This window comes from Peromyscus eremicus, chromosome 20, assembly GCF_949786415.1.
Source record: "Peromyscus eremicus chromosome 20, PerEre_H2_v1, whole genome shotgun sequence".
Lineage (NCBI taxonomy): Eukaryota > Metazoa > Chordata > Mammalia > Rodentia > Cricetidae > Peromyscus > Peromyscus eremicus.
This window is the reverse complement of record NC_081436.1, coordinates 17,150,612-17,168,794: the sequence shown is the minus strand read 5'-3', so window position 1 is coordinate 17,168,794 and position 18,183 is coordinate 17,150,612. Positions and strand designations below refer to the sequence as shown.

General features: G+C 49.8%; 1 protein-coding gene across 1 annotated transcript in view; it reads right to left on the bottom strand.

Moving 5' to 3' along the window:
• Nucleotides 1–18,183, bottom strand: part of Cerk (ceramide kinase) — a 45,975-nt gene that overhangs the window by 13,015 nt on the left and 14,777 nt on the right. The window contains exons 2-6 of the mRNA XM_059247453.1: nt 13,639–13,752; nt 12,132–12,254; nt 5,179–5,304; nt 3,134–3,197; nt 1,828–1,973 (exon numbers count right to left, since the gene is read on the bottom strand). Coding sequence (XP_059103436.1) covers nt 1,828–1,973; nt 3,134–3,197; nt 5,179–5,304; nt 12,132–12,254; nt 13,639–13,752 — 573 coding nt within the window. The remainder of the gene's footprint in view (nt 1–1,827; nt 1,974–3,133; nt 3,198–5,178; nt 5,305–12,131; nt 12,255–13,638; nt 13,753–18,183) is intronic.

Sequence of the window (18,183 nt, the reverse complement as noted above, 5' to 3'; positions counted from 1 at the left end):
AGAGCTCGGTCCCCATCCTTTCTGCGGGGCACACATCCCAGGCCCCTGGCCCCGCCTCCCTTGCTCAGCCTGACCAGTTCCTCGCCTTGCCCCAGGTGATCATGATTGCACTGAACAGTCAATTCCCTGAGAACTTTCCTTGACATCAAGGCTGAGGGGCAAAAGTGTTCAGCAGCTCACATCCACCCCCATCCCTATTGCACTGTCCTGCGGTCCCCACGGTGGCGTCAAGCGAGACTCTGCTGCCTGTGTGCTGCTCAGCATGGGAGCTGTCACCTGGCTGAAACAGAGCTGGGCAGAAGTCAGAGCTGACTAGGCACCATGTGAGCATTCTACCAAAGAAACTCATTTTGTGCTTTAATGAGGTGAAAGAAACATCAGACTTCTGAACCAGCTGGATCCGGCGGTGGAGGTCGCACAAAGTCATCGTTTCAGATTTCATCCCAAGGACAAGCGGTTCACACGTCCACTTGTCCATTTGCTGTTCTGCTGTGAAGAGGCTGGACGTGGCTCTGGAGGCTTTCATTCACCACCCTACTGACACGGCCAGGCACGACCTTAGCCCTGAGGGCCAGGTTGTAAAGAATGATCTGTGCTCACAGGAACACTTGGCATTCCCTACACACTGGATGGTGGGAGTCCTCTGCTTGCTTAGCCCGCAGGCCAGCTGCCAACTGGAGCTCACAGTCCTGGTGGCACAGGAAAGGTCAAGTTTTGGACATGGCCCCTACTAAGCAGAGGTCAATTCCCTGAGCCTCTTGGAATAGCATCCCATGCTATTCATGTAGCAACTTCCATAGAATCAGGGACTTCACAGGTCACTCTGATGGCCAAAGGATGACTTGGAAGCGACCGGCTAACAGTAAGGGCTCTACATCTTTCGCTAGGAAACCAACTTGTCTTCCCTCGGGGTCTCTCAGCCAGCTTGCCTTCATCTCGAAGAACTGGGTCTCTGGTAATGCTCTCATGAAGCCCTACTGATGAAACACCTCCCTCAGGCACAGCAAACATCCCACCAAAGCTTTCCTCAAAGCACCCTCATAGACACATCCAGGAGTGTGCTTTCCCAATCTCCTAAGCTCTCAATCCAGGGGATGTAAAAGTCAAGATCATCACACTGTGTTTTCTAAGAACTAGGAACTTTCTAGAAAAGCATTGAACACGCCAAGCCAGATGAACACCCTCAAGATACAGCCTAGCCGCCACACCTTCCTCCCAAAGTGAGTGAAGTCTTGTCCTGGGTTCTGCCAACTACCTCCCCATCTGGGTCCCCTCCCAAGGTCCCAGGACTCCTGGGCAGGTTCCTTTAGTCCACACCAGCCCCAGATCCCAGCTCTCAGATCAATTAGAAGCAACTTCTTAGACAGTCACCCCCATAACCCATCTCTGTCCCCAGGTGCCAGGTATCTCTCCTGACTCCAGGACAGCAGCCCCACTGGCCTCCAACTGTTGGCCGAGACTGTCCTGTGTGCTGCTGGGCTCTCAGGGCACTGGGATAAGGGTCTTCCCAGACACACAGTCGTGTTCTTTCTGCTACTCATACCTTACCTCACAGAAAGAGTGTACTTATGAGAAATTATAAAAATCACTTTTTTTAAAAAAACAGGGTCTAACATAGCCTAGGCTGAACTCACTATGTAACAGAGGATGATCTCAAACTCCTGACCCTTTTCTCTCCCTTCTGATGCAGAATCGTAATTTAAACGAAGGATGAACCAGGAATGCTATCCCCCTACTTGAAGCCCTAATCCTAGGGAAGTTTTACTAATGAAGGGGGTGGGTGGGGGTATGACCATATGTCTGGAGAAAGGCATATGTGTACCATACCTGCAGGGATGATGCCAATCCTGAGGGTACTGGGCACCAGCACGGCTCTGGGGTGATTGGGGTCAATGCCAGCGTTCCGTTGCGTCCTCCCGATCACCCCATGCAGCACCTCGCTGAACATGCCATCCCCGCCGACACACACGATGCTGCAGGAGGAGCACAGGTTTGTCAAGCCCACCAGTCCTCTGCCTGCAGCAGCTGGGAGCCTCCAGTCCTGGGGACGGCTTGCAAGACTGGCCTGTCAGACACCTAGAAACGGTGCCCGAACAATTCCCTGTGCGATGAGGTCCCGTCAGCCTGCCTATTCTGCTTTTCCAGACAACAGGATTCTTCCCAGACCCTGGCTTCCCTGCATTTTGTAGCATTTTGGTGGTTTCTGAGCAGGTATACTTGTGCCCAGCCTTCGTCAGCCATCATCAAAAACCTATGGTCTAGGGACCGGGAAGATAGTTCAGTGGTCAAGAGCACGTACTGCTCTTCCAGGGTGCTCGATCCCCAGCACCCACATGGCAGCTCACAACGGTCTACAACTCCAGTTCCTGGGAATCTGATCTCCTCTTCTGCCCTCCATGGACCAGGCACACACATGGTACACACACCTACATATATGCAAACAAGCTATCATACACATAAAATAAATAATAACTAAAAATATAAAACTACAGCTTGATCTGGTATATCTTAGTGGCAGAGCACTTGCCTAACACACAAAGACCCTGGGGTTAGTGGCCAGTACTAAAAAAAAATAGTGATTAAAGGTTAAAACACACTGAATATTGAGATTCAAGCTTGCTGGGCACGAATACCACCTCAGTGTGGTAGCATTCCTACTGGTAGGAAGCCCTCCTAGGCAGGGGATGACATGTGGTATCCCTCTCTTCTCTTGATCCAGTTGGGCGGCCTTGCTGTGCCCAGCAGTGGACCTCAGATGAGAGGGGACCAGTGCTCCTGTCGTCAACCCCAGCCCTGGGCACAGTCTCGGGAGCTCAGAGGGGACCAAGTGAAAGAAGCAGAGGGGACCAAGTGACAGGAGCAGAGGGGACCAAGTGAAAGAAGCGAGTCAGGGAAGCTAAGGGGGGAAAGAGGTGTGGGCAGGACAGGTTCTTCTGGTGCGCTGTCCAGTGCTGGGGATGATTGCAGAGAGGCATGGGGAAACGTGTGCATGCGTGTGTAGGACACATGTCCCAGGACATGAAGGGAAGGCCAAGGACAGGATCACAGTACAGAGCAATCCAAGAGCTCCCACAGGGTAGGTCTTGGCTAGCATTCACTGTCTGTGACCAAGAGGAAAGCCAGTGTAACTCACCCATCATAGCTGTCTGTGTTGATCTCATACAAGGTCTCCTTGGCTTGATTGGCATGCTCAGTAACTGTGGGGGAAACATGACATGGGACCGTTCATCTTCACATCTTGGAACCCATGTGTAAGCTAACTGCCAATGGATGCTGTTTTATAAGAGGAAGTCCCATCTTAGACTCACCTCACTCCCTCTTACAAGAGAGTAAAGCAGCCTCTATGGGAAACATCCATCTTAGGATCCATTCTACCAGGCGAGACCTGACATTCTTCACACTTGTCAACAACTGATTTTTTTTTTTTAAATTTTCAACTTATGTGCATGAGTGTCTGCCTGCATGTGTGTATGAGCACCATGTGCAAGCAGTGCCCACGGAAGATGTCAGTGGATCCCTCAAGATGAGTGTCACATACAGGAGGTTATGAGCTGCTCTGTGGGGCTGGGAATTGAACCCTGGTTCTCTGCAAGAGCAGCAAGTGCTCTTAACCACCGAGTCATCTCTCCAGCCTCAACAAATAATTCATTTGACAGTAATTCGAATAAGTGCAGCTTCTGTTACACTTATTCCTCAGTATACGAGTTACTTTAAACTTTTCAGAATACACCAGAATGGAAGAAGATAAGGTGGGGGGCTGGAGAGATGGCTCAGAGGTTAAGAGCACTGGCTGCTCTTCCAGAGGTTCTGAGTTCAATTCCCAGCAACCACACGGTGGCTCACAACCATCTGTAATAAGGTCTGATGCCCTCTTCTGGCCTGCAGGCAGAACACTGTATACATAATAACTAAATAAATCTTTAAAAAAGAAGATAAGGCTAGCCCGCAATCCTTATACTCAGTGTGAAAAAGCAAAATTGTGCCGGGCGGTGGTGGCGCACGCCTTTAATCCCAGCACTTGGGAGGCAGAGCCAGGTGGATCTCTGTGAGTTCGAGGCCAGCCTGGTCTCCAAAGCGAGTTCCAGGAAAGGCGCAAAGCTACACAGAGAAACCCTGTCTCGAAAAACCAAAAAAAAAAAAAAAAAAAGCAAAATTGTTAGTGAAATTTACTGCTCACATGATTCTGTGTCTGCAGTTGCCACATCACAATCTTTTTGTTTGTTTGTTTGTTTTGGTTCGGTTTGGCTTGGTTTTTGGTTTTTCAAGACAGGGTTTTTCTGTGTAGCCCTGGCTATCCTGGAACTCTGTGTAGACCAGGCTGGCCTTGAACTCAGAGATCCACCTGTCTCTGTCTCCTGAGTGTTTGGGATTAAACACTGGCTATCACAATTTTTCATGGTTTAGAATCCTTTGAAAACGCCCCTTGAAGCTGCTGTATACTGTTCCTCTGGATTCACCATGATTCTGTGTTCACATCTCCTGCTGCGGGCATCTGCACTATTTCCAGTATCCTGTTATCATGGAGCATGCTGGGATACCTGAGTGCTTCAGTCTTGGTGTGTTTCTGACTGTGCTCAGATTTGGGAAGCATGGGATATTGGGATAAACTCTTCATTTTTTAGACTTTTGACTTGTATTGCTAATTAGCTTTTTTTTGGATGCAGAGTCTTACTATGAGACCAGGCTGGCCTCCAACCCCTAGTGCTCCTGCTTCAGTCTCCTGAGTGCTGGGATTACAGCCAGGGCCAGCTGCAGGAAGTGTCTTGTTAACAGGATTGTAGCAAGCCCCTGAAGGCCAGCAGGAGCAGTGGACCATGTCTGTCCCCTCTCCGAAACCAGCACTGCACCCATGACGGAGTGCTGTGACATGGGGTTAAGGCATGTTTTGTAAAATGACCCACGTGTGACATTCTCAGACAGCCATTGCTCGTATCTTTTCCTGCAAGGACCTCCTGCCCTCAAACTCTGTTCTTTAATCTTGTTGTTCCTGTGAGTACTTTATAGGCAAAGTACATTAAGTACATTATCTCTTTTGCATTCTTCCAGCTGAGAGTAAAACTTGAGCTGAGTTTGAAATGATCATCTAAGCTAAAGTCCCCTCCAGTGGTGGCATGTGAGTCCCTCTCAAGGTGGCCTCTGTACTCCCCCTGCCCCTGCCTCCATGCCCAACACACTTACCGATGATTTCGGTGGTGATGGAAGCCAAGGTGAATAGAGGTGCCACTTTTTTTTCATAGATGTGTTTGCCCTGACCTTTTCCTCCGAAAGGGTTGATAAATACCAGCAAGTGCTTTGGTCTTGAAGCTGCAAAACAACATCCAAAGCGGTCAGTCACAACGAGTGCATGAATTCAAACTCCATCAGCGTGCTGCTGGTGAAGAGCTGACGGGTTTGGACAAAGAGTGCTTGGTCATCAAGGGAGAAAAGTGACCAGCCATTGAGATGAGGGTGGGGCTTTGCACACTTGTGGGGCATCAGGAAGATCCTGGCCTGGCCAAATCTCATGAGGCATGAGCAAGGACGGCTGTAGCTCTGTCTGCCCATGGGAAGGATGAGGCTTTTGAGAACAAGAATGAGACAGGAATACAGAGAGGCAGGAGGAGAGGAAGACAGACACACAGAGAGACAGACGAATCAACTGGGCAGACAATGGGAAGAGAGGCTCCCGCAGCATCCTAGGCCTGGCTCCAGCCCTTCCCTCAGGCCCAGCCAGTGCCTGGGTGTTGTGGAATATTATTTTAACTATGTCAAGGTGTGTTACATCTTTATGTTGCAGAATATTACTTTAGCTATGTAAAGGTGTGTTGCATTTGTTTATGCTTCATTTGTTTAACGATGTAATGATGTGTTGCCTTGCCTGCCTAAGGCACTGAGTTGATCTAATAAAAAGCTGAATGGCCAATAGCTAGGCAGGAGAGGAATAGGTGGGATTGGTGGGCAGAGACAATAAGTAGGAGGAGGAATCTAGGTGAGACAGAGAGAGAGAGAGAGAGAGAGAGAGAGAGAGAGAGAGAGAGAGAGAGAGAGAGAGAGAGAGAGAGAGAGAGATGGAGGGAGGGGGAGAGAGAGAAGGCACCAGGGGCCAGACAGACAGACAGACATGGAAGTAGCAGGAAAAGTAGGACATACAGACCCAGGCAAAATGCAGATGAAGAGAAACAGGTTAAATTAAGTTATAAGAGCTAGCTAGAAACAAGCATAAACTAAGGCCAAATATTCGTAACTAATAAGTCTCCGTGTCATGATTTGAGAGCTGGTTGGTGGCCCAGAAAAATCCTGCTACACCTGGGTTTCTTAAGGCACCCCTATTTCCCTGTGAAACACCCATACATCTATTTTGGTTGATTCAAGTACATTTTGCCACTTACATCTAACAAATCACAGTAACATGAAGGAAGATGCCCAAGGAAACCCAAGATGAAAGTCTATGCATCACTGCACTATTTAAATTAGCCAGCAAGGGGCTGCCCCATACCCATAGGGGTGGGTAAATGCTAACAGCTAACTATGGATCACATACCCATAGAATGAGTGGGTGACTGACCTCTAGCTGTGGGCCACATACCCAGAGAGTGGGTGAGTGGTTAACAACTAACTGTGGGGTGCATGCCCATAGGTAGAGCACCACCAAGTGGACAGATGTCAGAAGCACCAGGCTAGGGTCCAGGATGTATACAAGATAGCTTACCCACGTGACTCCATTTACAATAGACTCTAGTGGTGAAAAAAGACAAAGCCAATTGGAAGGATGCTCTTCTAACTAGAAAAAATGTAAATATAGTGTGTTGGGAGTGGAGCTTGTGACAGAGAGCTTGTGGAGCATGAAGGGGGCCTTAGGTTCCGCTTCTACACCAAAAAAGCTAAGAGATTATAGAGGTGGAGAGGGGAGAGAGAAAGAAAGAAGGAAAGAGGGGAAGAAAGAGAGAGGCAGGCAGACAGGTAAACCAAACCTGGAGGGAATTTCAGGGGGTATGCAGTTTCCAAAATCTGCCAAGCATGGTGGTGTAACACCTGTAATTCCAATACTTGGGAGTTAATGGTAGGAAGATCAGACATTAAAGGCCAGACTTGGCTACATAGAAAATTCAGGGCCAGCCTAGGGTACATCAGACCCACTCTCAAAATAAACAGGTAAAAACAAACAAATCCCAAATGAAGAAACTTATAGGTCTGTTTCATATTTTATCATTTCAAGTTGTCTCAGAAAAGCCAGGTACAGGGCCAAGGAGATAGCTTGGTAAAGTGTACTGGGCACATGTGAGGACCTGAGCTCCAATTCTCTGCACTTGCAGAAAAGCCGGTGAAGTGCCAGGCATAGGGACACACGCCTTTAATCCAAGCACTTGGGAGGCAGAGGCAGGCAGATCTGAGTTCAAGGCTGGCCTGGTCTACTATCTATAGTGAGTTCCAGGACAGCCTGTTCTACTATCTATAGTGAGTTTCACGACAGCCTGGGACATGTAGAGAGACCCTGTCTCAAAACACAAAAGACAAAACAAGGCAAAAAAGCCAGGTGAAGTCCCAGAGTTGGGAAGATCGCAGAGACAGGAGGATTGCTGGGATTGGCTGGCCAGCCAGTCTAGTCAAATCATCGAGCTCCAGGTTCAGCCTTGTCTCCAAAAATAGAGAGTGACAGAGAGAGAACCCTGGTCTGAAGTCAACCTCTGGCCTCCATACACATGTGCACACACACAAATAAATAAATGCCTTCCTACTAAGAATTCCCAGGCCTAAACAGTTTCTTCACTGAAGTCCCTCAGACTACTTAAGAAACCCAGTCTCCATCATGTGTGACCTTTTCCAAAGGACAGGAAAAGAAGCATTTCTGAGTGATTCGAAAGAAGTCACTGTGACCTTCGAGGCAAAGCCAGACAGGGATGTTACAGAAAGGAAGTCACAAGCCTACTTCTCCCTGAACCTAGGTGAGAACTCCTAAATGAGGCATCAGGAAGTCAGATGCAGTGATGTAGAAAGGATGTGAAGGTCACAGGCAGATGGCTGGCTGCTGGAGCAAGAAGAGCATTAACAACCAGACCTGAGGGTGTTTTACTAACAGTCCTTAAATCCAACACCCGTGACCAAACAAACAAAACCAATTTGTAAAATCAGGATCCTTAGAGGAGAATTCCCTCAATGGGATGAAACTGATGGAGTCCTTTCATTCCTTGTGGTATATCCCCCAAAGTCAGGACTGAGTCACCAATGTTGCTGTCATACTGCATGTGTGGAAAGGAAGAAAAAGGTGGTCCATGCAAGCCTTAGAACTAATAAGTAGGTATGATAAGGAGAATCATGAACTTTTATTAAGTGTCTGTGTTCAGCTGGATCCTCCAGCTCACTCCTGCATAATCTGGAAAGCCCCATTCCTGTCTCTCTCTCCAAACCCCACCCACTCAGAGAGTCCCCAAACCAAGGAAAGGCACCAAAAAGCCCAGTTCCACATTCTTGTCGGCTACTGCAGCTTCCTCCCCTGAAGACGCCAGCCACTCAAGTCCCAGCCTAAAGTGCTCAGCTTTTGACCATACTTGGGCACAAACCCAGCTTGTGGAGGATGCATCATCACCCCTCACCTACAACCTATAAAGTCTCCCTGCTTTAGTTTGAGAGTACGGCTTCTCTGGCCTGGATCTCTGGGACTGGAGAACCTGCCTGGGAGTTGCTTTGCTCAAATAAACTTGTTCTTATAATTTTTCAATTTGGCTTGATCCAGTGTACTGCATAGGCAGAGAAACCTACTATTGGGGGGGGGCAGAAAACCTATTAGTCTACACACAAGCAATAAAAAAGGAAGAGAGAGAGAGAGAGAGAGAGAGAGAGAGAGAGAGAGAGAGAGAGAAGAAAGAAAAAACATGGGTCAGATGTGGTGCTTCATTCCTACAATCCTAGCACTTAGGAGGCTGAGGCAGTTGGATCATAAGTTTGAAGCCACCTTGAACTCCATAGTGAAGACTCTCACCAGAGAATACACAACTGGCCTGTGAAAACATATATTCATATATATTACAATATATTATTCATATGTATTTCTCAAGCATCAGAGAAATGTAGATTAATACCATAATATAAAGCAATTAACCCCTGCCACACAGGCTGTGGAGCCAGTGGGAGAGACTCAATGGTGGCTGTATGGAGAGAGACCCTTGGTAGTGTCCACAGTCCAGTCCTCAGCACACTCTAGAGAAGTGCCATAGGCACACAGTGACACATGCAGGGATGGTCTCTACACTATTGTCTAGGCTGGCCCAGAGGAAGTCATGAAGATGAGCCTCAGCAGGAAGTGGCTGTACCATCAGGCCATGGACGCTGAGCAGCCACAACAATGAACAAACACAGCCATACGGGATAAAGGGACGAGTTTGCATTCACAGTGTTCATCTGATACTGTTCCGTTTGAATTTATGCAGAAGAATAAAAACAGGTCTAGTTCTTTAGAGGTCAGGGTCACAGTGACCTCTGGGAAGAAGTGGGGCCTGGGGACTGACTGACTGCCCTGTCAGTTCTGAATGCTGTTACAGATGCTCAGTGTGAAAACTCACACACTCAGAACACAAACATGTCTCTGGCTTATTCCAATAAAACCTTGAAAGTTTTATGGAGGAGGTCGCTCACTGCTAAGAGCTTCTGCTATTCTTGCAGGTGACTTGGGTTCAGTTCCCAGCACCCACGTAGCTCAGTTCCAGGGGATCCAGCACCCTCTTCTGGCCACCGTGGACACTGTGCACAAATGTTGTACACACATAAATGGAATCAAAGCAGTCATATACATAAAATAAAAATGAAACATTTTTAAAAGATACATTAAGGGGCTAGGGTTGGAGAGATGGCCCAGTAGTTTAGAGCACTTGCTGCTCATGCAGAGGACCTGGCTTCAACCCCCAGTACTAACATGGTGGCTCAAGACCACCCATAATTCCAAATCCAGGGGGAGTCCGACACTTTCTTCTGACCTCCTCGAGCACCAGGCATGCACACGGTCTACACACATACAAGCAGGCAAAATACACACACACACACACACACACACACACACACACACACACCCCTCCCCCCGTACACACACACACACACACACACACACACACACACACACACACGCGTGCATAAAAGGAATTTTAAAAATACATTAAACAACTGGGGAAATAGTGCATTCGGTAAAGAGCTTTCGAAGCAAGCAGCAAGATCAGTTCAGTTCATGTTCATAGTTTTTCAAAAGCCAGGTGCAGGTGTACACACACACACACACACACACACACACACACACACACACACGTAACCACAGAGCTGAGGAGGTGGAGACAAGCGGACCCCTGGGGGCCAGTCAGCCTAGCCTACCTATTTGGTGAATGTCAGGCCAGTGAGAGACACTGTCTCAAAAGAAAAGTTGGAAGATGCCTGAGGAATGACACCTGGGGTTGTCTTCTGGTCTCTATAACGCCCTGTGCACACACATACAGAGACAGACAGACAGACAGGCACACATAGGCAGAGATAACAGAACTCTAACTAAAACTAGAGCAGCTGATAGTAGAGGCTTGTGTGCCGTTTGGATGGCTGTGGGAGTTTTCTGTGAGCGACAGAGAAATAATAAATCTCCAGGATTCCAGAGGAGTCTGAGCCTGTAGGATCAAGCCTGACTAATGACCCAGCCTGGTGGAAACATGACTTGGTGGGAGGCGGGGCAAGCAGGGAGGGGGGTGGGGGTGGGGGTGGGGAGGGAGGAGGAAGAGTCAGGAGACCAGGGGAGAAAGCAGGAGAAACTGAGGCAGCACAGAGAGTAGTAGCCAAGGGACAGAGCTGGTAACAGAAGATCTAGAAACTCGGGGGTGATCTTAAAAAGGGCAGCGGGTGGGGAACTCCAGTACCAGGGGAAAATAGAATTCAGAAAAAAAAAACAGTTCTCACCACCCTCCGGTAATCAAGAGATGTGTTTCATGAATAGCCTGGGAGTTGAGCAGTTTCAAATATCTTATAACCCAATTCTCTCCTCTCCCCTCCTCTTCCTACCCCCTTTCATTATATTATGTATGTGTGGAAGTGAGAAAAGCCAACTTCAAGGAATTGGTTGTCTCTTTCTGGCAGATAGGTTCTGGAGATGGAAGTGAAGTTGTCAGGCCTGGTGGCTTGGTGGCGGGTGGCGGGTGGCGGGTGGCGGGTGGCTGCCCCCTTTTCTCTTTCTTTTCCTTTTTCAATGCTGTGAGATAGTCTCACTGTGCAGTCCAGGCCAGTGTGGGACTAGAAATCCCCCTGCCTCCCTCCCAAGTGCTGGAATCACAGGCATGTGCCGCTGTGCTGGCCTTTTACAATTCACTTTTAACTTGCTTTTGTTTGACTTTTTACTCCTTTATTTGGTGTGTGTGTGTGTGTGTGTGTGTGTGTGTGTGTGTGTGTGTGTGTGCATGTGCTCACGAGTTCATACATTCAAGTGCACACGTGGAATGCATGGAGGTCAGAGCACGGCTTGAAGGATGTGGTTCTCTCCTTCCCACCACATGGATCCTGGGGGTGCAACTCAGGTCCTGTGTGCTGGTGGTAAGCGCCTTTACTCACGGAGCCATCTCACTGGCCCTACAATTTACTTTTTAAAACGCATACGCCAACTTAACCCCCAAAAGGTAAAAAGCTAACCTGTGCAATGTTGTATCTATAGTCCACGTCTATAGAATAACTGTGGCCTTTGTGCATAAGGTTATAACAGGTGCAAAAAGGACAGGATGATGCCACGTTCAAGGTGACAGAGAAATAGTCCCTTAGCACACACTAACCCGGCACTGGGCTCTGCTGCACTTCAGAGGCCACACTCCCAGAAGACGGGAGGTGGTTCCCCCCACATCCTGGCCAGTCCTCATTTGTACCTGGAATGTATTTGTATGCACTCCACTTACAGAGAAAGAAACTGAGGCTTTGGGGGCCTAAGGGATGTGCCTCAGTCTCACTGCTTGTAAGCAGGGGCTGGGCCGGGACTCCGGCTGCGGAGTCTACACACTTCTGCGACGCCGCTGCGGCCCTCTACGTAGCAAACATAAAAACAAATCAAAGGGATCCATCACGTCCACCTGGGTCAGGTCACTGAGTCCTGCGTTGCCACCACAGCGGTGCTGCCTGGCAACAAATCCGAACGCTCGCGCACGTACTCAGGCTCTCCAGCAGCTCACGAAGGGTTTGCAGCCACAGGTGACACAGCTGCTCATCGGCGCTCCAGAAGGTCACCTGTGCCCACTTCCAGCGGTGGTGGCGCGCTCGCTTTACACAGTGGACTGCACGGAAACCAACACAGGCGGGTTAGCAGGGTGGGCAGGGTCGGCAGCTCTGGGAAGTGAGACCTCGCGGGCTTTGCTAGCTGGAGCTCCACGGGTGTCTCAGCCTGTCCTCTCACTGCTGGAGTGCGGGGGGGGGGGGGGGGGGGGGGGGCACCGAGCAACCGTCTCGGGGAGTTCGGCTGAGCCCCCTTGCAAAAGATCATCCCAGCTGGGCGGGGTTGGGAGTTTACACCCACTTCGGAGAGGCCCAGATGAGGGCAAGAGCTTCTCACCCGGGTAGCCAGCGGCTGCTACCACCTGGCAGTGTGGCATGAGGCCAGGGGGTGGGGCTAGGCTATATAAAGGCGAGGAAAGCTGGGGCTCAGTCTATGTGGCTACAGGGAAGTCTCGCCCCTGTCGGATGAGGCTGTCCTGGCACAGCCCACGGGGTGAGAGGCACCCACACCCCTGTAAGTAACCCCTCACCTACGTTCTGTAAGGATGCCCAATAAAGTCATTGGTTCCCCCGGCGTGACCTTTGGTGCTAAGTTGCCTGTGTTTGGGACCTTGGGAGGAGGGAGAATTTTAGCAACACATGGCAATCACTTTACACTCTGAGCCTTCTTCCCAGCCCAGAAAGTTGATGTTAAATAATTGCTATCAGGGGGCTGGAGAGATGGCTCAGTGGTTAAGAGCACCGACTGCTCTTCCAGCGGTCCTGAGTTCAATTCCCAGCAACCACATGGTGGCTCACAACCACTTGTAATGAGATCTGGTGCCCTCTTCTGGCCTGCAGGGACACATGCAGGCAGAATACTGTATACATAATCAATCAATCAATCAATCAATCAGTCTTTATCAGGGGGTTGGGGATTTAGCTCAGTGGTAGAGCGCTTGCCTAGCAAGCGCAAGGCCTTGGGTTCGGACCTCAGCTCTGGGGGGGCAGGGGGAGGAGAAAAGAAAGGCTCTTTGCTTAAAAAAAAAAAAAAAAAAAAAAAAAAAAAAAAAAGGAACATCAGCTATGTGCTAAATGGTATGATACTTCTCCCCAACAATTACCCTGAGACCAGAGACCTCACTTCACAGAAGAAAAAAGAACCTAATTGCTATCAGAGTCTATGGGGCGGGAAAGATGGCTCAGCAGTTAAGAGCACTAGCTACTCTTCTAGAGGTCCTGAGTTCAGTTCCCAGCAATCACATGGTGGCTCACAACCATCTGTAATGAGAGCTGGCGCCCCCTTCTGGCCTGCAAGCATACATGCAGGCAGAACACTATACATAATAAATAAATCTTTTTTTAAAAAAAGAAAAAGAGTCTATGAAGATAAGCCAATCATTGACCTGATATGTACCCTTCTTTGTAGTCTAAAGGGGGCCCTGGCAAGCACCCAGGCTCCCTCACCTGTGAATGCGAACGGGTTTTCCATTTTCTGCCATCGGCCACTAGAGGATTGTTTCTCATGAACATCTGTTTCCTCAACAGCGATGATCTCGGACACTGGCACGGAGCAGGCATCTGCAAAGACACCACACTTAGAGCCGAGGACCCATCAGAGCGACACAGACAGACACCCGCAACTCCAAAAGCTGCGCATACTCATTCCTACTCTCCTTAGACACCCCAAAAAGAAAAGAAGGCTAGGGCTGGCGAGATAGCTCTGCGGGTCAAAGTGCCTGCCTCCAAGCTCGAGGACCTGCATGGGATCCCTGGGATCTGCATGGGTGGAAGGAGAAACCAACGTCTTCAAGTTGTCCTCTGACCACCACATGCACACCATGGCATGAGTCCCCTCCCATAAATAAAATGTAATTATTTAAAAAAAGAAAAGAAGGCAGGTTAGCTGTGTCACTCTGAGCTAAGTATCAAGAGGCAGCTTGGTGTCGTCAGAGGATAGGAACAGGCTGTGACTTTTCACAGGGTCCGCTCAGCCATTTAAGCCACAAGTGCTGAGGGGTCTCCTCAGCCACTTAAGTGCTGATCTCTCTGAGTAAACCATTGTACTGCATGTGACATGTGCTCTGGACATGTTCTCTGTTCTCATGGGTAGAAACTGGCTTGGAAACCCAAGTGGGATGGGACACATATAATACAGGGCCACCAAGTATGTGAGAGTCGGGGTCAACCCCGTGGAAAAGGGTTCCAGAGAGGCTGGGGTCTGACTGGAAGCAGGAAGACAGGATGCCTTGGATGGGGCCAGACAGAGCACTGGTTCTCAACCTGTGGGTCTACGACCCCTTTGGGGGTCACATATCAGATATCCTGCATATTGGATATTTACATTATGATTCATAAGAGTAGCAAAATTACAGTTATGAGGTAACAACGAAATAATTTTATGGTTGGGAGGGGTCACCACAACATGAGGAACTGTATTAAGTGGTAGCAGAGTTAGGAAGGTTGAGAAGCACTGATCGAGAGGATGACAGCCCCCAACAACCTTCAGGTTTGATTCTGCTGTTTTGAGATAAGTAAGGTCTCACGATGTATCCCAGGTTAGCCATGGACTCTCAAACCCTCTGGCCTCAGCCTCCTGAGTGCTGGGATTATAGGTGTGTTCCAGCATGCCCGGTACCAAACAATCTCTCTAACCCGGCAGCCCAGAGAGAGGCAGAGTGACCCAAACTTGGCCTGAAGCATGCCGCAATTATTTGGCTCGGATCAAAGGGAAGTTCTTGGCTGGGCACGCAGCCGTGGGAAATGACAGGTTCTGACAGAAGCTGTGGGCTCAAGTAGTGTGGTCAGGAAGGCAGAGAAGATTATAGACAGTAACGCCCTCTTTGAACACAGGCTGGACTCCAGAATGCTTCTTTATGAATCATGGTGTATTTTTGTATGGATGAACATTGCCTGCTGGCTCCCGAGGTTGGCTCTGAACCCTGCAGTCCAGCTAAAATCCCTCAACTCTTCAACAGCTAAATTAGCAAAGAACGGTGTGTAGCCCTTGATTCTTTTGTGTTAGTCTCCAAGCTGTTGCAGTGGAAATTGGGTCATCAGAACCTGGGGAGGTGCAACCTGAGCTGTGAAACGATTGTAGTCAGGTCCCTGGCATCCCCAGAGGCACACACACTGGGGAGGGGCTGAGCTGAGCAGAATCAAGCCCAGTGCCCTGTGGAGCCTGTTGTACCACCCTGGGTCTCAGCTCTCCACAGGCAGCTGCCTCCTGGGATTCCCGTTTTTTCACCAAAATTCAGTTTTTACCTGCTTCTCATTCTCCCCTCCCTGACTCCCCGCCCCCACCACACACACACACACACACACACACACACACACACACACACACGCACACACACGAGCTCCTCACCACACCTGCACAGGTGAGTGCTGTTCAGGACAGCCCTTGTGGCAGATATCTGGACACCTGCACAGCAAGTAGCTTTGGCACCGGCAGCCGGTTCTCCCACACGGCCCTTCCATTCTTCCATAGTTTACCCGCCTTCCCCATTTCTAGAGGTGTTGGCCTGGCCCCACGGAGCACCCTCCAAATCTTGCACTGTTTGTAACCTTGCACTCAATCTCCTGGCCTCACCTGGCCTCTGACTGTCCACCTCCTGCAACACCAGGCGGTATGGCTCACCTGCCAGGCTCACAACAGGTGCCTCGTAGTAGGGCCGGAACAGTGGTGAGGCACTGGCCATTTGATAAACAACCTGTGCTTTGAATCTAGGATCCCTGAGAGCAGGCTTCTAACATCTCCATCTTTAAGCATCTCCACCTCACCATGGTGACCATCCATAAGAAACAGGTGACAGATGTCACAACTGCTAAACACAATAGTGGAGTAAAGACACACTTCCAATATTCAGAGGACTGAGAGGCAGGTGACGGTCATGAATTACATCACAAAATAAAAGGCACCAGTGACCCATGGGACAACTCACTTAAAAGAGTGCCCATGAGCCAGGCGATGGTGGCACACGACTTTAATCTCAACACTCCAGAGACGGAAGCAGGTGGAGCTCTGAATTTGAGGCTAGCCTGGTCTACAGAGCGGAGTTCTAGGATAGCTAGAAACCCTGTCTCAAAAATACAAAACAAAACAACAACAAAAAGTGTCCATGAATCATGTTTCATCTTAACACACTCAGAGGATCCAGAGGGAGACTCGGAGAACCCAAGGAAGAAGAGAACAGTGTCCTAGTGTGTCACATGCTCTGCTGGCTGGACCCCAAAGGCCATGCTGCACCAGGGACACCACAAAGCCACGCAGCCCACGAGCATTCCAGAGCTGCTGCGGCACACAAGCCACACCACAGCTCATGTGATACTGGCACTGTCCCTTGGTAGGAACAAAGCTCTAAAAACAGCATTGCTCAGATACCCACGAGCATAACCCAAGGGTGTCCGGGGAGGCAAAAAATAAAGAACTAGGGTAAGTCACATGAGTTGTCAGGAGGGACTCCGGCTCTGCAGGGAGGGGCAGGAGAGGTCTTGGGGTCAGGCGAGTGGCTCAGGAGGTTCTGAGAGAGCTGTGGTGGGAAGGTAGCAGGGACAAGGAGCAGGGGGGTGCAGGGACAGAGGGACTCAGAGACAGGGATGTCACGTAGGGCCTATGAGACAGTAGCATCATCCTGCTAGGGACTGGGCAGAGCCAAAAGAAGGTAAGGGGTAAGGTGTGTCAATCTCAAAAGGACAGTTCAATGACAGGTGACTTTCTAATCAGAAAACTGGTCTAGCCCTGGGGCTCTGCCTCCTGCAGGCCTGCATCCCTGTGTAGCCGACAAGGCCACCTCTGCACCCAATCTCATGTTATAGGAAACTGATACTGTCAGTCACAAAAGTCAATGGGGACAATTAGGTGAAGAGAGAGCACAGGGATATTGGAGGAGACAGTAGCTGGTCCTCTCAGGGCAGAATGCCCCTCCAACATGAGCTCTGCTACACAGTCTAGATCGTATGGAGAGGTGTCCACACACCAGGATGGCCCTGTGGACACTTGATGACATTAGCCACAGCAACTGAGAAAGGGTGAGGAACATTGGCAAATAACTGAGAAGTGGGAACTCTGGGCCCTTTCTGTTCCTAGACAGTGCTAATATTTCTCTGGCAGGTGTCCTCGTACGCTGCCAGCAAGGTTAGGAGGTCCTCAGAGGCCTGAAATGAGAAGTGCCATTTTCCCAGACTAGGCAACCTCGGGCCTGTGTGACCGTGACACTGGCAACAGGCCGCCCTGCAGGGATCTTTTGCTACAAAGGGGAAGGAAGAAGGCCAGGGCTAGGCATAGCTCATCTGGTCTAAGGATGGTGTCCCGTGCTGTCTAGGCAGCAGCTGGGATGTACCCACAGCTGCCAATACTCTCACGCTTCCCTGGTCCACACTCAGAACTTGCCAGGCAGCTTCTGTGCTGAGTGGTATTACAGGAGAGCAGGGGTTGACCGTCGTTAGACAAGCCCCTTTCTCTTTATAAAGTAATGGCCTGCTGTAACTGTGAGCCAAATGTCCTTGGTCATTGCAAAGGATATTAAACTCCTTTCCAGGGTCCTACAGTCAAACTCAGGGCCAGCCTGAGAGCAGGAGCAGGGAGTGTCCAAGACACACATTGCATGACAGATGCTCCGGTCCACAGCCCACAGGACCAAACCCAAACATCCACTAAGCAGTTCCTACCTGTCCCCACCTAGGCACCACAGTGCCCAGCCAAGCCTGCCACTCACTGTACTGGTCACACACCTGGCCTGGGGACACACAGCGCTGCTCCAGGTACCTGTTTATGGTGCTGCCATCGTGAGAACATGAAAGCAGGGCCCCAACCTGCTGTGGCGACAGGGCCATTTCACTCTAACCCCAGATGAAGCCAAGCGCTCACAAATGTCCTTGCCTACCCCGTTTGGAACTCTGGATGTCTTCCCGTCAGCCTGGCCAACCCTGGGTCGAGCCTTGGACTCCTTATGACCAGCAATGGTGTTTATTTAAATCATTCCACACACTTGACCAGAGGGCCTAGTCAAA